This window comes from Drosophila kikkawai, chromosome 3L (genome assembly GCF_030179895.1).
Source record: "Drosophila kikkawai strain 14028-0561.14 chromosome 3L, DkikHiC1v2, whole genome shotgun sequence".
Classification (NCBI taxonomy): Eukaryota; Metazoa; Arthropoda; class Insecta; order Diptera; family Drosophilidae; genus Drosophila; species Drosophila kikkawai.
The window spans coordinates 23899567-23922415 of record NC_091730.1 but is presented as its reverse complement, the minus strand read 5'-3'; the positions used below and the strand labels follow the sequence as shown (position 1 = coordinate 23922415).

The following is a 22849-nucleotide window of genomic DNA, read 5'->3' as shown; positions in this document are numbered from 1 at the left end:
TTCAAACCAAATAATGTCTAATACTGTCTTCCCACACAGCGCATCTGTGAGGAACGTTTGGCATTTTTCGCAGATGCGAAACTCGTGTTCCCACAGAGCTGCATCAAAGTGCATCTGCATCCGAACAGCTGATCGATCAGCTGTGGCTCATGAAAACGTAAACAAAGGCGGTCGAATTGGCAGTTGCAAATTTGAAATGGAGCATTTACCAACTATTTTGGCTGTTGTACAACAGCAAAAGGCACAGATTGCGTCAGAATTTATCCGCAATAAATTTAAATGACTTAAATGACAAGGAATTTTAGTTTTTCTAATGATTTTTCTCTAACAAAGAGCAAATTCACCGAAAAGTGTCTATAGGTGGTATAGGCATCCAAAATCTTTAAAATAAGGTAGAGGTAGGCGGTTTATATTAAATAGTAACAATTGGGGACATATTGGGGCAAGAATATACCGAAAAAACGCCAACATCTATTTTGGGCATGCTTGTAGCTTTGGCGCCACGTTTTAAATTCCATATCTCATTTGTTTCTCGCCAAGTGTGTATACACTTTCGTAGTGATGGTCAAATTTTCAGAGTTGCACCGAAGAACTATCGCCAAACAAACGGTCGTTACATTTAGATGCGCTTTGATGCAGGGCCAATTGAGAAAATTCGGAACGGCAAAACCTTATGGACCGTTTGTTCAACGGATGCCAGATGCGCTTTGACGGTGTGTGGGAAGACCCTATTATATGGCTCGTTCTGATTTATGTATTTATATACTAATGACAGGTCCGCTCCATTCCATTTATATAAATCGGTTATTTCCTGCTAATGAGGATATAATTCTTTATATTTGCAAAGTTTCACTAAAGAGAATATCCTGCGAAAAAACGCTATACGAAAATGGCTAAATCGTATCGGCTGTTGATGCCGGAAATGACTTCAGTACTGCGTTGCAAACTGAAAATACAAAGTTATTTTACTCAAACTATAAACTAATTTTTCATTAACTAGAGTAAAATAACTTTGAAACAATATTTTACGTACAGTGTCATCGTTATAAGTTTGTCAAATTTGCCTTATTCAAGACACGAACCCATGTGGTAAAAAAGTTTGTGGTGAATAAAAATTCAAAAAATACAATTTTTATGAGAAAAATAAACAATAAATTAGGTTGTATAAAATAAGCATTTGTATAAAAAAAGATTACAACTATTTTATACAAGGTTTTTGCAATAAAACTACATGATATATGTAAAAACAAAAATTCAAAAAAAAAAATACTGTATATAAAGGTAGAAGTTAAAAGTATATATATGTTATAAAAACAAAATAATAAATGCAAATACATTTTCAAAAACAAGAGTATATCAAAAGTAAAATATATACAAAAAAATATAAAGATACTTCCACAAATGTATCCCAAATACATGTGCAAAACCGTCAAACAAAAGATCGTGCCCATCAAAGCGCTCGTTCAGCTGAGTGACTCGTGCTCGAGAACGACAGATTTACGCATCCAAAACTAATCCCCCCAAAAGTAAAGAATAGAACGCCAAGATATAGGCAAAAAGACAAAGACCAGGCGCAGAATTCCATTTGTATCACTTTATTCAACGTTTTACGTTAATATTTCTTTTTTTTTTGTTCTATAATAAATATATTCTTTACTGCACTTTAGGTGTACTTTTCTTTATAGGTATTTGTTGTTGTTTGGGTGAGAGGGGGGCTTGTTTGCTCGCAGTTTGAACATTTAAACAATTATGTATAATATATATATAAATAATTATGTACGTCGCTTGCTAGTTTTATGTATACTTAGACCTACTATTTATGTGTGTATGTTTAGCCGTATATTATATAACTTTATAAATTAGTTTATGTATAAATATATGTATGTATGTACCATTACATATCATTGCATTAGCACAGCACTTTAAACACTTAATTGCCAGTATAAATAATGAATGTTCTTGCTGCTGCAAATTATAACAATTTTCAACAGAAAACAACAGAAAAAACTAAAATTTCTTTCTAATATTTAGAAATCATTGAAGTACTGCAAATCTCTTTGGTCTACTGCCTTGGCGGGCTTCCAATCCTTCTCGGGATAATCATCAAAGTTCTTCGTGTCCCCATCGTGATGAACATCGGGCAGAATTGGTGGCTGTAAGAAATATACATTTTGTATTAATTTATTATAATTTTGATTGTTAATTGTGTGTGATTTAAGGGCGTTTTAATGATAGCTAAAAATGGCACATAAGAAAATGTGGATCCTTTTTCTAATAAATTTAAATTTGATATACCAAAAGTGGGAAAAACAAGAAGAGAATAAGCTTACTATTCCCTTTAAATTTTCACCCTCCACGCCCTTCTACCCTTCAAAAAACTATGCAAAAATACGAGCTTTTATAACCGTCATTACTGACGCACTTTTAACCCATTGTCTCCCGAATGTGCTCTGAGTGGGGGCGTTCATGTGGGCAATTAACGCCTTCTTCAGATGCGAAATGCCCCCTTTTGTTACATTTCACTAGCACTCGCCTTCAGAGCAGCTGGGCTGGCTGGGAGGGATCCGGATCCGGGAGATTTATGGGTCTAACACCCACCCGGACGGCCGAAATAGACGCTGCGGTCATTAACTAAAGGCACACAGCTAATTGGGCAAACTGATTTGTTTATTTGCGTTTAATTACGAGAACGTATGAAAATGCCCTGGCCGACTGACAAAAAGTCAGCCAAAAGTCATATGGGCCACGCGTGTGTGTCCACACAAAGTATATGTGCCATAATTGTTAATTATAATTAGTTAAAAAAAAAACAAAAGAGAGAAAACCCCTTGAACTCACCTTAAGTTTCTTGTTGTAGACGTCATTCCAATTCAAGTGCTTGAACCAGCGATGCCTCTTCACGTCATCGGCACCATTCTGCGGGTGTTCCGGAATCGGGGAAAAATAGAAGAAAATTTAGAGGAAAATACAGATTAATATTAGACATAAATAAAGCTCTTTGCATTTGCCTTTGGCCATATAGCTCGTGTTGCAAAAACGCGCGACAAGTCTATTAAAAAAATAATACGAATCCGAATCGTTGGCGAGGAAAAGAAAAATGATTTCAGAGCGAAATGTATTAACCTAACTGACAAGGGGCATGTGCAGATCTATTTGCGATGGCCAACAATTAATTTTTGATATATGCGATGCAATTTTTAATGCCAGCCCACAAAATCCAACCGTCCAACTGTGACAAGTGTAAACAATTCTCTATTAATATCGCGCCTAATAAGCCAGAAAATATTAACGAACAAGCTTGCCAAAATTGTATGCTGAACTATGTATCTGAGAAACAGACAGCGAGCAGCGGAGATAAATAAACTTTGTCAGTTTGGAAAATCTGAAAAATTGGCTAATTTTAATAGACAGCAAAAGGTGGAAAATCTGATAAAATAGATCGAAAACTGTGTGGATAGTCCAACAGCTGACCAAACTTTATGCGGCGCAAAAGAATGTGTTTATTTATTAAATTTAAGTTATATATTTGATCTTTAAGTCTATAAATTTATATGTTTAAATCAATTATCAGTAGGAGAACAATAGAGAACTATTTTCCAAATTATGAAAATATCATGAAAATATAATATATGATTTCAGCTTACAAAAACATTCGTTTTTCCACTGATTTTGTATTATTTTGTTCTAATTTAAGAGTTCTTTATGAGAGAAACAAACAATAGTTCTTATAAAACCTTGATGATTGTTTTCCCAACTGGTCTAATTTTTAAATAAAATCTCCCCCTCTGATTTCCCATATTTCTCACCTTCATGTTGCCCAATCGCTTGGTTCTATCATTCACAAGAAGCTTTTTGATCAAGTCTTTAGCAATGGGATCCATATGACGCTCCCATTCGATTTTTCCGCTCAATATCTTCTCATATATTCCAAAGGGCTGCTCATCGTAGAAGGGCGGATAGCCTACCAGCATTTCATAGATGAGAACTCCTGTTGAAATGAATAAATTATATTAATAAAGTAATATAAAATAAGTAAGTGCAAAATAACCCACCCAAAGCCCACCAATCCACAGCCTTATTGTGACCCTTGGACTGGATTATCTCAGGTGCTATATACTCGGGCGTTCCGCACAGTGTCCAGGTGCGATCCCTCAGCTTTTTAGCAAAGCCAAAGTCTGTGATTTTCAGATGACCATCCCTATTAATCAGCAGGTTTTCTGGCTTCAGATCGCGGTACACGACTTGCAGGGAGTGCAGGTATTCCAGGGCACTGACTATCTCAGCCGCGTAGAAGTTGGCTGCCATATACAGGAAATACAAATAGTTAAGGCTTTGAAATCTTAAAATATATTCAATATTTACTTACAAGTTTGACTAGTAAATTTTCCTGCATTTCGGAGGTATGTGAACAGCTCTCCACCGCAGACATAATCGAAGATCATGTACAGATTTGACTCATCCTTTGTGGACCATTCACTAGAGAAATGTAAATAAATAATTTATAAAAAAGTCTCCTCCAGGCTGGCGAATATATTTTAAAAATATGACATATTCGCCATCTTGTTCTACTTACAGGCTGATGACAAACGGATGTCGGATCTCGCGCAATATATTCCGCTCGTTCTTCACGTGCTCGATCTGCTTGAGACGAATGACTTCGGTCATGGCCAGAATCTTCATGGCACAGTACTTCTCCGAAATGCGATCGCGACAGAGGCACACACGTCCGAAGGTGCCGGTGCCTGAAAGATGGGGTAATGGTAATGGAGGGTATCGGATTATTGAATGAATCGAGCAGACCGCAAACTACATTCTTAAATATCGTGGCATATGCCCCATTAAAGTGTTTGCAAGTGATATGGCCAAAGTGCTTGGCTTCGCCCAAACGTGGATGACACACACAGTAGGGGGCATAAAAATAGAGGTAACTTTAATGTTTACCTTGAGATTTTTGTTTTTAATCAATTTATTTGGTTCAAAAAATATAAAAGACTTTAAAATCTTGAGTACATTTTATAAAATTAAAAAATGCAAAATTTTTTAATTATCGATCTGCATATTTAAAGCGATATAAAAATTGATATTTTTATCAGTACGATAAATCGAAATTTTTTTAATAAATCGAACTATGTTAAAGGAGAAGATATCTAAAACATCATTTTTCAATGTAACATTTCGATATTTTTCGATATATCATATCAAATTTTCAATATTTTTCGATATATCATATCAGACTTTTCCACTTTAAAGTTATGCTTAGGTTTGTACTTTTAAATAACATTGATAGATCCATTTTTCTTTTAAAACCACATTCCATAGAAATCGTTTACCAAGAAAATAACGATTTTTTGTCCAGTATCTTTCAAGTGCTACTATTTTGAAGGCATCTGTAGAGTATTTAAGAGGCGGAGGGGATGGGACGACCTGAAAATAATTACTTTTTTCACTGTCGAGCACGTTTTGAGGTTACCATACCAAGCTGTGCTGGCTGCCACTGCTACCTGGTAATCATAACACGGACGGGGTGTTGGCTTACGCCCGCCCAGCCGAGATTTTCTCAACCTTGAATTTTTAATTGGGCTAACGTCCGACTCACTGTGACTGTGACTGCGACTGTGAACGAGTGACTGAGTGAGTGACTGAATGACTGAATGACGGGAAAGGAAACACGGAGCGTGTGAGGCTCTCGAATTACCCGCAAACACACTCTTCTTCCCAGATACACTTAAGGCCAAGAAAATTTTCATTTCTATTCGTTTCGTTGCGTTTTCTCCTTTTTGTTTTTCATGGCATGCCAAAACAACAAAACGACTACAAATTGATTTGTCTGATAAATCAAAAACCGAAACGCAATCATTTTCAATGCGAAAAGACGAAGACACGGGGGAGTGGGAAAAGTTTCTGCTTTCCGCAGCTGCTTTTAGTTTTTCAGCACGTTTTCCATGTGTGTGGATGTTCCGATCGGGCCAAACAATAATTAGCCGTGATTTTCAATGTAATAAAGCAAAAGTGAACAGATTATTGAACTCTCGGCCACAATCATTGGCCACGTGCGTTGCGCCTCCCCAGAAAACTAAACAAAATCCCTAGAAAAACTTGGCAAAAGAATACATATATGTAGTCAGCTAATCTGTATTACAGAAGTGGTAAAAAAATTAGTGCTTAAAGTTTAGTTTACTAAAGAAGAGAGGAAATTTATAGCTGGAGAGAATATATAGTTTAAAATTCTTTTAATACCAAATAAGAAACAATTTTGTTTAGAATTAATTTAATTTACTTTTTTATTATCATTCTAACGCAAATCCCCTGGATATTTTATTTTTCGGAGTTCTTAAATTAATTATTCATTTTATCAAAGGTAAATTAACATATTGAGACATCTAATTGAACTATCTATAAATAACTAAATTTCTTTAAATTAATATAATACAACTTTTATTTTGTACTTATCAAACAATTCCCTGACTAGTTTGACTTAAATTATTGATAAGACAGTATAATTTTCCAATTTAAGCAAATATTAATATCACAAACTAAACTTTGTTACTTTAACAAATTAAATTATAGTTGGTTTAATACCTTTTAATAATTTTAAGAGTACAATAAACCCCTAAAAAATGAAGTAAAGACTAATAATTCTTAATTTCCCAAACTGTGCGCTATTGTTTTGAACAAAAACTTTGGGTGGGCGTTGCTGGGTGGCCTGGTACACCTGTTTCAGGGAGAGGAGAGGGCGAGCATTACACGTGCAAATCAAAATATGAATCTCGACATTGTAATTAATGAATCTTTGCTTTGCACACAAATCGGTTTCTCGATTACGTAGGTCGAATGATTCAGCACAGGCCATGGGATTATATAAGATTTGAAGTGGGAGAAATAATAAAAGAAAATAAAACTTGGCAGGAGAAAGAAAATGAGAATGAAGAACCCTGTTATTGATAATTGCCAGAGACGAAAAAACGCATAAGTGAGGCAGAATTCTTAGGAAATGAGTCCCGTCATTCCAATCATTTTCATTTTTAAAATTCACAAAGTTCTTTAGAAATAATGCCCGAAAAACCAAACATTGGAGAAATTGGCAACCCAAAAGAATTTTCCAAAATGTTTAAGGCACTTTTATGGACCAATTACGTCCGCGTGCAAACAAACTCAAACACGAGGATGCCCCCACAAATCGAACTTTGGATCATCTCCTCCTAGTTTAAAATGCAAAAAAATAATAATGAAGCCATCACAAATAAACAGCTCATAAAACGTTTACTTGTGAAACATCTTTTTCGAAAGAAGCTGCGGCAAACGAATTTCTAAATTTGGATAAACGGGGAATAAATATTGAAAATATGCCAGACGATATAAATCAAGCAGATATATAACTACAGCCACTGATGGATGCCTTTATTGCTCGAAATCGATTTCCGAGGGCGGAAAATTCTGCGCTCCGCTGAAAAGTGCAGACACCGACAGATTGCACGCCGCGGCGTTACGAGCGTGAAAAAAAACTGAAATTTGGGCGGAAAAGGAATGAAAAGAATTTCCCCGGGGGTGAGGAGAGTAGGGAAATTTTTGGAAAAGTACAAACTCTCTGGCCGGCACAAGTTGCATGCCTTGCAAAGGGGCACATGGCCAGTGTGTGGAAAATACCAGATAGTTTTTTAAATATTTACATTGTTTTATTGGATTAAACTTTTCTTTTTTCATCATATCAAAACGAGGAATGTGTAAAGTAAACAAAATTCTAGTGGAAAGTAAGTCCTGCTTTAAAGAAACTTTATTAGAAATATTTAATTTTCAAAAGGTACAGAGGAATAATAAAAGTACTGATCTAAGTACATCTAAATTGTTCTAGTTACTAAAGTGTTTGTAAAACAGTGCTTGATCTATGTACTTTGAGATCTTGATGACTTTGCAAATATCGCAACCACTCTCTGGGTTTCCAAATACTTTTCAAACACACTTTCCCAAACCAGAGAAGGCAACACTCCACTCGAAGCGATCTCTTAGCACCTCGTTCGCAGGCAGCTCTCCACCTCAAGTGGATCGCAAAGGAAAGTGTATTTGCCGATGTTTTAACTACCACTTTTAGCCACAATTTCCACAGCTTCCACTGCTGCACTGGCTGCTCCTAAATATGTCTGGCCAAAGTGAAATTGTGACAGCTGCAGAGCAGACAGGCCCGAGACTAAAGATTTCACACGGGAAATTATCGCCAGTACAGGGAAATGATTTAAGATACTTAGTAAATATTTTTGGATAATAAATATGTTGCTGTATTATGAGTCTGAAAAACAAATGGTATTTCTAAATGGCATCTTTAATTTAAGTTAATTATTAAAATAATTATCTTGAAACTCTATTAACCAGCAAAAATTATAATTAATGTATTTAATGCTATTTTATTTAATTTAAACTTGATAAGAGAAATTTTTGGAAATAAAATACTCTCCCTTTAAGTAGTTCTTATCTAATTTCCATCATAATAAACTCTTCTAAGAAAAATGTTCCCTATCCTATAAAATATATTAAAGAAATTAAGAAGAATACTACTTTTATTATCTTTTTGTTATTCATTACCCTTAACTAACTAAGATTTCTTTCTAGTGTAGAGCCTCAGACGAGGCAGCAGACAGCCGCCAACTTGGCCACAATTAAAGTCTGACTGAATAAAAGTTGTGGCCAAACCTGTTGGCTCTTGGGCCGGCTCTTTGGCGGTTTCGCAGACATAAGTTGCATCTGCAACTAAAAAAAGTGCGTGAAAAAGGCGAAAAATATTTTACATAATACTCTCTCGGTACATAAAACTTTCTATTTGACGATGCGATGCGATACCGCCAACTGTCCAGCGACTGAGAAGATATATGTTTGTATACATACTGCATATATCATATTGTAGATGCACGACGTCTGATGGATGGATGCCTTTCATTTGCAGCAAAGATCTGTTTTGGTTTTTAAAAATTTTATATTTGAGCAACTTGCGTACTGTAAAAAGTTCTGAAAATCGCGGCATGTAAATGCGAATATAAACTTGGCACCATTTGCAACTCAGACCAGGCACAAGTTAAATAAAGTTAATTGCGTTTTATGCAGTTCGTCGGTGTAAACGTTTGTTTAAAGATACATAAATAAAGGAAGAACCGACTGGGGCTATGGAGGCCAGGTTAAAAATAATACTGGCCTGATCTTAAGTTTAAACAATGCCGAATAGGCCTTAAAATCCAATATTTAAGCTGTTGCAAATAACAATAAACAAAGGGTATTCAGGTCACTGGATTATTGTTGACTTTCTCACTCATTTAGTTACTCAGTTGGGAACTTCTTGTTGATATTGCATTTAGTGTTTTGATTTACGATTCCAGACAGTGTGTAGAACTTGGTTTTTGTGGTAGGTTTTGGTTTTATAAACATTTGTCTAATTAGTTTATTATACTCCGAAGCAATTAGAATAATGAAAAGGTGTATATATTCCCACTTGATCACTTTTCTAGGAATTAATGCAACGTGAGCCGTTAGTTTTGCTGATTGTCTGGTATATTATGATTGTATAATATTATAAATTGATGCGAGTTTATTATAAGAATAATGATCTTCTTGAAATCCCATCCCCATAACAATTCATGCTAAGAGGGAAAGGTAAAGCATCTATTAAAAATTATGAAAATGAATAGAAAGAATATTACGAAAATTTCCCAAACATTCTATTCAAAAATAAGGCTTTCATTTTATGTTTAAAAAATACATATGTATTTACCATTCATTTTAGACTCCTGTTTTGATTTATTACATATATTTTCCCAGAATTATTGGACACTAAAATTGATAGAACTCACCCACTCACCGAGTGAACCACAAACACGCACCTTGCCCAATCCAATCACATTTCCATAGGCGACACACCGCTCATAACTTAAGCGATTTACGACACTTTCAAAGCAGATGTTTACCATTTACCGTACACTATATAATACTATATAAACGGCGATATATACAATATACCTAATTGCCCACCTGCCCCTGCCTGTCGATGTTGTTTTCACATTTGACAAGTTTTTACACTGCAATTTACAAAAAAAAAAAAGTTGGGAGAACGAAAGCGGAAGGGGTGTATCGAGCAGACATAAATCTGATGTTGAAATATGAAAAATCATTCTGTGGCTATTCTCGGTTCGATATTTGTCTATATATTTTTTTTTGCCAAAATGCAAAGTGCATTTTTAGGTCACCTTTATTAATAAGACAAAAAGAAAGGCGGCTAATAACGCAGTTTTATTTGCTCGTTTTATATTTGAGAATGGAGGTGGGTCCGGATTTGGATCCCAACTGAGATCGGGATCGGGTTTGGGGGCAGGGGGGTGATTTTCTTGGCACAAGTCAAAGGGAGGCAGGAGGAGAGGTGGGCGGAGTGGTGTTCTCGATTTTGGCTTTCGGCACATTGCCAAATAATAATTTCTATAATATTTGCTTATACGTGTGTGTGTGTGTTGGCCCGACTTTTGTTGAAAAATAAAATTCACCATTTCGCCGGGGCATCGAAAGTTTACAGAGATTTCAAATTTTCCATGCGATCGTAAATTTCCCGTTGACTGATTTTGTCTCTGCCGGTATGATTATCACATATATATTGGCCAGATATAGAGGCGGATGGATATACATATTATTGTTAGCACTTAGCACACAACAAAAAGCCAGGCAGTCTCGGTCCATTTGAACTATGAGTTATACTTTGCAGACGCGACGACGACACACAACTTGTTGTTCTACAAGGAACAACGAGCAGCGGGACATGTGTTCGGCATCCGACAGATACATTTTTTTGCTGGCCGCTTGAAGCTCGATTGGCGTTTATTATTTAAAAGTCAATTTATGCTAAAAGGAATCCCCGCCACACACGCCGATCTCGAACACTCGCCTATTTCAATTGGAAAATCAGCGACCATAAAAAAAAAATACTCTTGTGTTTTTGGCCAATTTTATGTCCCGACTTGAGATTTCCGAGAATCGTGCGTAAATATTTATCTGAATCCATCAATCAAGACCAAAAGGATTGCCATTCACTCGGTTCTCTCAGCGATCCGCGACCAGCGGATCCACCTCCCACAGGGAGAATTTGTCAAGTTGATATATTAGAAGGTCACCGACGCGTCTCGATTGTCAGCGATTTCCGTAAATATATCCATTATAGATGTATTATATATGCAGTATTTCGTCAGAAAACTGGGCCACCAAACGAAATTTATAACTTTTTCGTCACGAATTGATGGGGTTATTGATCCTTTCAGACGGTTTCCTATACTTTCCCAACACTTGAAACAATTTTCAGAGCATTAGGAGCACATTAAGCTAATTTTTATGAGCCAATTGATCGTCCAAAAGCACACATTTCACATTTCCAAAGTAATGGCTACCAGGCCATTTTGGTTTCTCAGTTTAAAAATTTCGTTGTTTTTATATTAGCGTTTGTTAGGCTTTTGTTGGGGTTAGGGCTCTTTATATTAAACATATCTCACGTTTTATGTTTTTAAAAGGAATTTAGATTCCGAGTTTCATTAACTTTTAATTTGTGTAACCTCCTGAAGCTCCTTTTTATATAAAATAAACTTTCTTACCGGATACCTGTGTGAACTTTCACTCAGTTAAAACTCTTGGCTGCTTCAACAACAGACAGACACTTCAATCCAGTTTCCCGTGGCAAAAACATTTCCTTTACGAGATACCAGAGACAGAGTCCATTCCACTCCGGTGTTAATTGCAGCTCCGCAATTGATTTGACAGGTTTAAGGCCATGGCTAAATAGCTAAATAGCTAAATGGCTAATGGCTACTGGGTAATGGCGTTTTCTGATCGAATTCGACGCAGCAAATGCAGCCAGAACATGCCCAAACAAAAACATGTTTTATTTGTTTCCCCAAATCAAAACAAAGGTCTCTGTTGTTCTGTTGTTCTGCCGAAATTGAAAAACATTTCATTGGAAATGTTCTATCGGGAAATTCCCCGTGTTTTTTTTCTCGTAGGAGACCTGAGGTCGCTGGCTAATCAATGGGAATGCAGACAACAAGCAAGCAAACCAACTGAACTATCAATATTTATAGTAAATCTTGAGAGGGGCATATGTTTCACGGTCTGCAATGCCTTTCGGTTCGGTTCAATGCGGTTTTCCCTCATATTTTCAGACCATTTAGTTTTCAGCATCCACTGGCTTTTCCGCATTTACGGCTATGATGTTCACTTGCCCGTAGCCGCATCTCCTTTTGCTCATTTTGCTTCTATTGTTATTGTTATTATTAAAAGGGGCATTGAATAACACTGTCCTACAAGTACTTAGGGTTTAATTATTTAAAAAATTGCTTTGTCAGTCAAATAAAAAGAGCTTAAGTTATTATAAATTACATAAAGAAAGGTTGGTCATAAAAAACATAAAAATGTATAACTAATTCTGCTATAAAACTAAACATTTACAAGTAAAGTGCTGAGCAAGTACTACCCATATCCTTTCTCACAGTTTTGTGTGTCAGGAGGTAATTATTAAATAATTTTAAAGAATATCAGACCTTTTGTTTGTCCATTTGCTATGCCCTAATAGAAGCGTGACTCACTGGCATTCATATTTACCCTATACAAAATTATACACCTATATGTTATTCCCCAATTCAGGGTGTGCGTGTGCATGGCATGATATCCGCTCTGGTTTATTTACTTTTTACGGATTTCTACTGAAATTTCGTACTCAATACCTTTTGGGCAGTGTGTCTGGCAATTGTTCGAAATCCATTCAAGATTACTCATACGTCGTGTGGTGCGCCCAACATGGGATGAGCCTGAATGATGCTATTGTGTGTTGAAAGCTTTTACGGAAAAGGAGCTCAGCGGTATTACTCATACCTTGGAAGAGGTGTTGACTGATAAATCTTACACAACGGACCAGAACCGGAAAGGAAACAGCTGATCCTGTATAGAATCTATAAGTGAATAACTTGGCGATCTGAGGGATTCAAATAATAAATTGATCAATCTAAGCATTCTATTTGAATTCATATTAGGTAAAAACAATTTTAAATTAAGCAAACCCAAACTAAATTCTAAAAATTGCATTTATCTCCAATATATTTTGATCCTAGAAATAGGAAAACGTTCTCAGAAGCCACATTTAGGAGATTTTCTAAACGCAATTAACTCCCACAACGATTTGCCAAAAAACTTATTGCTGTAATTAATCTGGGCAAGTGAAAGAAATGGAATATAAAACAATTTTGAAGGTGATTCCGCCCACAGTTATTCAGCAATTGCTTTGAGTTGGTCCTAGGCAGAGATCGCTGCACAAATGTTTTCAAATGACTTGGATAGCAAAAAATAAAACGGGGCATTGATCACACGTGTAGTAAGGCAAATGTTGTGGTAATAAATCAGGCAGAACGCTCTGTACCTAGCCCCAGCCCAACCTCAAGTAAATATTTATGCCACAAGGCTTAATGAGTATTCGGATAGCCCGGCCCGATGATGGTATACTAAATTTAGTACGAACACTAAAAGCGCCTGCTTCGCTCACACCGAAGACGTCAAAATGGGGAACAAATCAAAATATTATGGGCATTAATTGGGCGAGCGTCGGTGCGAGTACGTAATACCCATTGAAGATCCTAAGCAGAGTACAGAAATACACATTGAATATACTTGAATACGAGTACTGTCTAAATGAGAATTTTACGCAAGCCAGAACGGGCTCATAATAATCATAATACAAGTAGGACTGCCTTTTCTCCATTTGCGTAATCAATAAGAATTTATTTACGCATAAAACCAATAAAAAGCCATAGGAAACTGATGCTGGGCCCCGAGAGGAGGAACATTAATACACATCCATGCTTAAAAAATGAGGTAATAAATATTTGAAATTAAATCGTTGAGCAAAATCAAAGAATAGCAAACAAGAAACAAAGAAAAAAGTGAGTCGAAGGTATTTGGATATTTTTTTCCCTTTTCATTTGGCAAAAAATTGATTGAACAGGTGAGAAAACTCTTTTAAATAAATTGAATAATCAAAGTAAAGAAAGATGGGGAAATGTGTGGGGGCTTCCAGTTTTCATTTATATATTTTTTGATATTTTTTTGCTGCTGATGTGTATAAGTGTTTCTTATGAATTTTGACAGAAGCTTTTGATTGCTTTTTGCTTCAATATTATTGGTTAAGGAAGATGTGGTAAACAAAATGTTTAAAAATTTAAAGAAATAACCAAAGTATTTTGTTTAAAAAGAGAAATCATGAAGCACTTCAAACTCTGCTTTTTATCAAGTAAAAATAAATGTATCAGTTTAACTCCTTTAACAATTTAAGAATTTAATTTGATAAATATTATCTCACTCTCTCCTAAAGTTTATGTATTTTCCTAATAAATTAAATTTCATTCTTCAACTTATGGTATTGTTTTCATAGATATGGCCATGAAAAAGCAATTTATGTCTTCAATCTTATTCAAATGGATTAAATACTCTTAGTAAAGGGAGCATCACAATGACCTCATCGTGCCTCAACTACTGACTTGACCTAGAAAGCAATTTGTTGTGATAGCTTTACTCCAAACAGTTTCCCCAACGAAAAACCAACAAAGAGAAGAAAATGGAAAAGAATCTATGGAAAATCGATCGGAAATCGTAAACTAACTAACCCGCGCGACAAGTTGAAGGTCTTGAAGAGACCTTAACATCAATCATACGCCCCGTCCGACCCGTGGGTAAACAGCTTTTCATGAACAAATAAAAATGTTTAACTAAAAATAACAAAAAAGCAGATGAAATGGGAAACTATAACTTAAAATTAATCGATTTAAATTAAAAAAATATTTTAATAATAAATATTTCTCTTTTTTTATCATTTTATACCCATTTAAATGTTAAAAGAGTAACCATTTGCCCCCAACTGTATATAAATATATAAATATATATAAATATTTCTCTCAGTGCTAACTTACCAACTGTTTTGATTATCTGGTAGTCGTCCAAGTGGTATTTGCGCACTCCCTTTGCTGTCTGGACACTGCTGCTCTCCTCGGAGTCATCATCGTCCTCCTCATCGTCCGTCTCATTGCCGTCATCCTCGATGCTCTCGCTGGAATCGTGGGTCACATCATCGCCATCCCGGCCATTTGCCTCCTCCTCATCGTCATCATCGTCGTCGTCCTCCTCTTCGTCGACATCATGGTCATGCCCAGCAGCGGAGCTGCTTGTGGTGGTGGCGGTACTGCTGCTCCGGCTGTTGGTCACCGGCTCCTGATCCTTCTCCGGCTCCTCCTCCTCCTCCTCGCTATAGTCGGATTCCAGCGGATCGGAAGACTCACTGGAGGCTACGTTGCTGCTGCTCCGGGCATTGGAGCGGCCCAATTTGAATGTGAATGTTGCCTCTGTGGTGCTGCTGTCATTTGTGGCTGCTGCTGCTGTGCTGTTTGATGGAATCTTCTTCTTGTACGACGACGTCATGTTGCCGCTTCCGCTTCCTGTCGTCACGCTTCCGGCTGTCAATTTTGATGTGGATCCTGCCGGGCCGGATGTCAAAGGCGTACAGAAGCGGGCACAAGTGGCCGTGGACATCTCTCTCGCAATCCTAGCCTGCGCTTCGGCGATTGTCCTCGTCCTCGGAGGAGTTCCTGTCGCCCGGTTTCCTGTTGTCGATTTCTCTGCAATCGAAAGGCAGCAGTGTTTGGTTATATTTTTGGATAACAATGCAAATATCAAAGCGGTAGGATTGTCTGCTTGCGGATATTTAGAATGGGTTTTATAATACGGATAAATTTATTTTAAGAACCTCAAAATGACTATCAAGTAAATCTCCCCCACATTTTAACCAAAAGTCATTAGAAAAATCACACATACAAATATTTCATTCATGGGATTTCCACTCAGTTCCCATTCTTTGAGTTCAATTCACATATCCATTAAATCTGAAGTGCTCTTGGTTAAATGCCGCATTGTTCTTCCAAATTGCCTTGGAGCACACGTATTTTATATATCCAATCCCATCCAATCGGTTCCCATTGCCAGACGACCATGGTCGTTTAATTAACCAACCGAGGATATTGTGTTTAGGCCCGGCAGAGCCATTCAGGGTAGTGTTCATAAATTGAAAGTGAAATGAAACGAAATGAAATGGCCGCCGGTCCAGCAACAAGTGTCTGTCCGGGGCTTTATCATCGCAGCGCCAGGCGACCAGACAATGGCATTATATAGTAAGTAACACATATAGCGCAGGAAAATTGAGTTCGCCAAAGGGTTTTCTTCTTGCCGCACACAAAGGGATGCTGCCTGCCTGCAGTTCAGTTAATATCACATACTAATATTATTACTAACAATGCCTGCAGTCTTGATTCAATTTAATGGCTGCCTGCCTTCACAACAAAAGAAGGGCCCCCGAGGAGCCAAGCGGGCACAAAGGCGATTTCTTCTTGAGGTCCATCGCCTTAATGCACAGATGCATTTAATTTCAGAAGAAAGAGTACCGGGGTCCAACCGAAATGCAAACTCATGATGGGTCCGAGATCCCTTCTGGCGCGGGCAGCAGTGTCTATGAAAATCAATAATCATCCGTGTATTCTTGGCTGCCAGCCCGAGTGGCTTTTTATTGTTTAAGCGGCTGCTGGAAAAAATCTAGGCCAGTCAGGCCATAGAAGAGCATTCAATTGATTCGCCGCAGATTGCACGGAAAGCCAACCAAAAAGAGGTCTGGGGCTTCGCATTTGGGACTCTCATTAACTGCAGCTTTGGCGAAGGCCAAGAAGATGACAATGGATTAGGGCAAAGGAAGAGGCGAAAATGTAGAGGGTTTTTTTTTTATTGAAAATGTTGTATATGAAAGGGCGGTTTTTAATAACTAAAATTATTACGCAAGCTGCTGACAGGAAATAACCTACAAAGAAACGGGAATATCTATTTCAGGGATCGTGTTTTGATTTTGAACGAATAAAGAAATTATAGAAAAGGCTATACTTTAATTTTAAGACTATTTTCGTTAAAGATTTACTATTTCATTATTAAACTCGATTCTTTTTTGCCTTAAATATATGAAAATAAAACAGAAAATCACAAAAAAATCACTTTTGATCGAAAAGGAAAATGATTGCCAGAAGAATTCTTTATCAAACTTTTATAAAAACGAAAGGAACTTTTTTAAATTAATACGAATTGTATGAAAAATATATATAAACCATTGCTAAGCTTAATCTACTTTATTTTGTATTAAATAATAACAAATTTCAGTTCAATTTTAAGAGCTAGAATCTCTTTTAATTTCCCACTTTATTGCCAGTTTCCTCACTGAAAGGTAAAAATGCCTTGGCCAGGTAACAAATACATAGCAAACCCTTTATTCAATTGGCACGCCTCACGCTCTAATGGAAGAGTCAACTGCCGATAAACTGGGATTTACGTAAATGGGTTTAACTGCGACTCAAGCAAAAATAAAATCTACGTATGCATATCTATACCGTTTTATTGCCGTAAACCTTGTCAAAATAGAACGTTTTGATATTTACAAAAAAAAAAGGAAAACATTCAACGGTTTCTTGGAATATTTTCATGGGCTTTTGTTTTTCTTTTTCGTTTTTGTTTTTGTTTTTAATATTATTACAAAAACATAAATTTTATGAACGTCTGTCACTCAAGATAATTTACGTACAAGCTGCAAATTTGTGCACTTTTTGGATGGGAAAATATATATACATATGTATATGTATGATCATCCCACGCATCAAAAGTGCGGAAATATAACTTAGAGTTGTCTGAGGCAAAGTGCAGCGAGGAGGCCTGCTTTGGGAATAATTTCTCAAAAATTATTGTAGACAATCACTCGGGCTGTAAATTAGCCAAGCAGCAAGAAACCAAGAAACACAAACAACCGATCTGAGGGTCCTACGACTAACATATATAGATATATGGTAGCGTAGGTATATCCACTCGCACTCGGAAAAGCACTCACCTTGGCGGCTGCCAAATTTGAAAATGGAAATGGAAATTGGGGTCGTCGTTGCCAGCCAGCTAAATGTTAAATTGTTGCTAAATCTTCCGGTGGCCAGCACTCTTTTTCTTCTGTTTTTTTTTTTTTTGTATTTTTTCGGCTTCCACTTTTCGTGAATGAAAAACGCAATAAAAAGTATATACTATATACGCCTTCCACAGAAGCCAAGCTAAAAAAAAAAATAGTATCTGCGAGATAAGGTGAGAAGATCAGGTGAATGAGAGTGAAGATTGCCAGAGATTAGTGTTTATTGTTCCACAGAATCGTCAGGTTTAGATGGATTAAACTTGAAGCTTTCTTCAAAACTGAAACACAAAACAAAACAGACTTCAATTCATTAAAATATCCCTACCTAAATTCTCCTTAAAAAATGTTTTAAGAAATTTAAATTTAATTTATTGCCAAAAGTCTCCTAAATTATTTGAAATCTTGTTCTTGCCCGAGAAGAATTCTGTTGAAAAATTATGAAATTCATCCCATGGGTCTTTCTTGGCTCACCTCACATAACGACACTTTGATTTATTTAAAATATTAGCAAATAAGTTTAAATAAGCCCAGCATTGCTTAATTTTTTGACTGCAGGCCACTTGACCTCTATTTTTCAAGAAAATTTAATTTACGTGCAATGCTTTATTAATTCGTTGGTCTAGCCAAGGCATAAATTATGTTATTAATTAATTAAGAGCAACGCGGGGCGATTTGTTCAACATATATATGTATCTCAGGGAATTTATAGATGGGTTCTTGGTATAAAAAAAAAGCATCTCATATTAATAATAACGTGGTCGTCATTGGGGTATTTTCGAGATTTCCAAACAGTGAAAGAGAATTTGTTGTAGGCGTTTATTAATATGTTGTTTTTGTCCACCAGGAAACATGCATCGCGAGGTGTAATTATGAATAAGTGCATGCCTTCGAATTAATGACGCGGGCGGCGGTTACAAAAACGAAAATTCATTGCCCATTTCTCGGGTTGACAAAATAAAGATTTCTTCCCCCCTCGCCCTACGTCACTCCTGCGGGTAATAAACCCCACAACTGGCAATAATCGTCAAATATAATGCCGGCTAAATGTAATCATAACATAAATACATATATAAGAGCCAGCGACACGCTTTTGTTTCTTGTTTTGGGTTTTGGTAGAAACAATATATATTTTCTGGGAGGGTTTCTCGAACTCCCTGGCAAAGGGCGAAACAGATTTATGGTTTTGGATTTGTTTTTATAGAGCACAAGTATTTCCGTTGTCCTTGGGCTAGTTCGTCACTCTCCTTCTCTCGGTCTGGCGATGAAAATACATAAAAATGTTATGCCAAGCGGAGGGAAGTTGGGAAATAGCTTTTCAAAGTCCTTGACTGACTTTCCAGAGAGAGAGTTATTGAAGCGAAACATGAAGGAGGACTAGAAGGACAATTGTATGGAATTTAGGGGTAACATTCGGGAGTAGTAGAGGAGAAGTGGAGATCTCCTTTGTATTTTTTATTATACTAATTTCATAGATTCTTTTTTGTTTAGAATCTCGAAATTGTAGAAATAATTTATTATTATTTTTGTGATACCAAGGGATCGTGGGGTTTAGCATTTATGATTTAAAATTCTTCTACAAAGAAAGTAATTCTTTAAAATAATTACTTCTCGACTTTAGTTATTTTCCTTATAAATTCAGGCTATTCATTTGAATCGTGGCCAGAATATACCTAGTTTCTAGAGTATATATTCTATTTTTTAAAACAAAGAAGCACTGGAATAAGTACTCTATTTAAGGTTATCACTTGGTAAGATCACTAAAGATCACTCCTATGACCCAAAACCAACAAAAGAGACGACTAATTATCTGGCATTTTTCTAATTTTTATATTTTCCACTCCAAATATTAAGATTTACCCCGCCTTGTGGAGTGTAATTAGCTAATTGCGCTTATTAATTCGGCCGTGGCTAATTATAGTACTAAAAGCTTAATCATCAAACCGAATTTATCTCCACTTTTTGTTTCTATTTTGGAAAGCAAACTTTTATGATTTGTTGCTGTTTATATATAATTTATTTTTTTGTTCGTACTTTTTACACTATTTAACGATTACTCACCAAACTAAATTTTAAGAGGCAAAAGTCGCCGGCCGTTGCCGCAACGGCTGCTGTTTTGGTTTTTTGTTTCGATTTTGGCCTTTCTGGCTTCTTAACGATCTCGCCGCCGCTGCCGCCGATCTATTTATTGTTGTTGTTCTGGTTGCGATTGTCTGGCTTCTGAGTTCTGATTTCAGATTTCGGATTTTTTGCTGGAGCAAAATTTGAACGCTTGCGAAATTGTTAAAAATAAATATGTTACTTTAAGAGCGCACGATTTTCCACGACCCGTCCTGCCGTCTCGCCGATTTTCCCTCGTTTTGGCCAGCAATAATAACAAGAAAAAAGCGAAAACCGCTGAAGCCGACACAGAAACAGAAATATACTCAACACTCAGCGTTTCTCGGGAGGGGGCTATATAGCCAAAGGTATAGATAGGATAGGTATTATGGGTACCAGATCCACTGGACACACACACCGGCCACGGATTTGCTTTATTTGTGTCACTTTTTTGTGGGTTTTTCAGTTGTTAAGTTTGTTTTGTTTATACGCTGGGATCGTGAGATCCGAGAGATCTAGAATTTCCGGTTTTTGCGGCAGACTGCTGCAGTTTTTCTTTTTGTTTTTCGTTAGTCGTGGTCTCCGTCTCCGTTGGAGCAGCGCCGCAACAATTGCACTATGCAAATGCCTTCCAACTGGCCGTAATTAATCAAAACTAACGTTTAACGGGCAATTTGAATGTTTTTCCCACTCAGACCAATGCCGCCGGAGTCTTTGGATTTTCCTCTAGCGGTTTTCAGAGCTTATTTTCCTGCGTTGACCAGCCGCTTCCACGTTTTGCACGAAACTGAAACGTAAAATCTGCGAATCGGTCGCCTCAGCATTCGAAGTCGCGTCGTCGCCGTCGTCGTCGTCGCTGCTTCTGCTGCTCGTTGTTCGTTTCTTTGGGGGAATGGTGATGGAGGAGGAGAAGGTGGAGGTGCCCCTGCTCCGCCGACTATAATGATGATGCTGCTGCCGATGGTGTTGGTGTTGGTGGGGAAGCTGTGTCCGGATGTGTTTGTGTTTGCCCTCCATGTGTGCCGCCGTTCGTCTTCGTCGGAGTGTCTCCTCGAGTGCCGGCGGTCCATCTTACAAATCCCAAGACCTAAGCTTGACGGCGGCAGGACAGGATCACAGCAGGACGGCCATAACGGAACAGTGTCCCTAATCAGTGACACTGATAAGGCAGCTGTGATAGTGGGCGCCTGGCTAATTTACAATTCACGCTAGTAAACTGAAAACCTTTATGATATTTTATCAAGAATACACTTTAAAGAAATATCATGAGTTCTTGGGTTATCAGTTTATAAAACTGACATTATTTGGGTAGTTTTCTTAATTCGTTGATGGCTTTAAGACAGCTTAACGGGAGAGATTATGATCTTTTACTAATATAAAATTTTAGCGAGTATTTCGAATTTTTGTTATATATGTTTGTCCTTAAAAACTTGCAGAGAAAACTAGTATTTTGGTTTTTTTTAAGAGGGTATTCCATTTCTTAAATTTAAAACACATTTTAAAAAACTATTAAATTTGTCTATGTAGTCATTGTCGGGAACACATATGTATTTCTTCATACAACAAAATATATAGACATATTATAAAATCTAAAATTACATTTAATAAAATGAGATTTATATGATAAATAAAACTATCTATATATTAAGATGCACAAAATGCACTTAAACTACCTACAAGAAAATTCTTATTTAAATAATTAAATATTTATCAACTTGTCTTATGTAGAATTCTACATTTACAAAGTAAATAAAATCAACTTAAGTAAAAATTAAAAAAAAAAAAAAAAAAATTAAATGTTTATGTCATTGTGTTTACAAATTCAAAATCTCCGATTCTCTGATTTAAAGAATTTTTAATTTTTAGTAAGTAAAACTTTTCTCAGTGTAGTGTTTGTTTTTAGTAGACATCGCGGCAGCAGCGCTGCCGAAATAATTTGGAAAAATATGTTTTGTGTATTTACGAACCCTCTGCCAGTGTAAGCAAGCGGCGAGAGCTGCGGCTCTTTAACAGATTTTTTGGTTTTAGTTTTCATTTTCTTTTTGTTTTTGGTTTTTTGTTTTTTCGGGTGTTGCGTTGCATGTTTATGTATGAATGTTGATTTTTGCTGGCTGCTTCTTGTTGGCCATTATAATAAAGGCCGCAAGGTCAGGAACGGGGCGAGTGTTGGGTGGCGACGCCTGCGTGCCAGAGTCACATTTCAGGTGGCGCACACACAATTGTTTTGTGCATTTCAATTTGATGTTATAATTAAGCGAAAGCGGGCACGAGACGCCAGCAGAGCACGCTTGGTGCTGTTTCTATTTCTTTATTTTTGGCCTGCGTGCTCTCGTGACGGCTGCTGCAGTTGTCCTGCTGGCAAGGGCAAGGACATTTGTTGTGCACTCACCGCCTTGAGAACGCGAAGCCGCCGGGCCGAGTCGTAACCGCAGACCGGAAGCCCTGTCATGGTCGCCATGCCAGGCTGTCAACAGCAATTAAATTGTATTTTAATTGTTGAGTAAGATCCAGACAGCTAACTTAGTAACTCACCTTGTTGCCAGCAAGAGTGCCAGAGTCGCAGGCTTAGTTTGAGCAAGATGCAGGCGTTGGCCACGTATGGAAAGACAATACATTTTATAATATATGAAAAATCCATTGTAGGAGAAGTGTATGTTATAAATAGAAGTTTTGAATTTTACCCGCCCGATAAATCGATTACGCCGAGTGAAGTGTTGCCAGATCAAT

At 36.9% G+C, this 22849-nt stretch overlaps 1 protein-coding gene across 4 annotated transcripts; it reads right to left on the bottom strand.

The window, feature by feature from the left end:
• Window positions 1–1579: 1579 nt before the first annotated feature.
• Pka-C3 (Protein kinase, cAMP-dependent, catalytic subunit 3) lies at window positions 1580–22834 on the bottom strand. Of its 4 annotated transcripts, XM_070285295.1 has the most exons (9): window positions 22655–22834; window positions 22512–22586; window positions 14964–15665; window positions 4574–4742; window positions 4367–4476; window positions 4053–4298; window positions 3807–3988; window positions 2839–2916; window positions 1580–2153 (listed from the first exon to the last, which is right to left on the bottom strand). In XM_070285295.1, exons 1-9 carry the CDS (start codon window positions 22758–22760, stop codon window positions 2028–2030), a joined length of 1794 nt encoding a protein of 597 aa, XP_070141396.1. In that variant the 5' UTR covers window positions 22761–22834; the 3' UTR covers window positions 1580–2027. The 4 variants fall into 4 exon arrangements, with proteins under 4 accessions (XP_070141396.1, XP_070141397.1, XP_017035178.1 ...); XM_070285296.1 differs by lacking the exon at window positions 22512–22586; XM_017179689.3 differs by lacking the exons at window positions 22512–22586; window positions 22655–22834 and adding an exon at window positions 20084–20904.
• Between the last annotated feature and the right edge of the window lie 15 nt (window positions 22835–22849).

Coding starts and splice junctions, on each gene's coding strand:
- Pka-C3 (XM_070285295.1), bottom strand. CDS start 22,760: ATGGATTTTTCATATATTATAAAATGTATTGTCTTTCCATACGTGGCC. Junction 22,587..22,654: donor GCACTCTTGCTGGCAACAAG/GTGAGTTACTAA, acceptor TGCTGTTGACAG/CCTGGCATGGCGACCATGAC. Junction 2,917..3,806: donor AGCGATTGGGCAACATGAAG/GTGAGAAATATG, acceptor GAACACCCGCAG/AATGGTGCCGATGACGTGAA.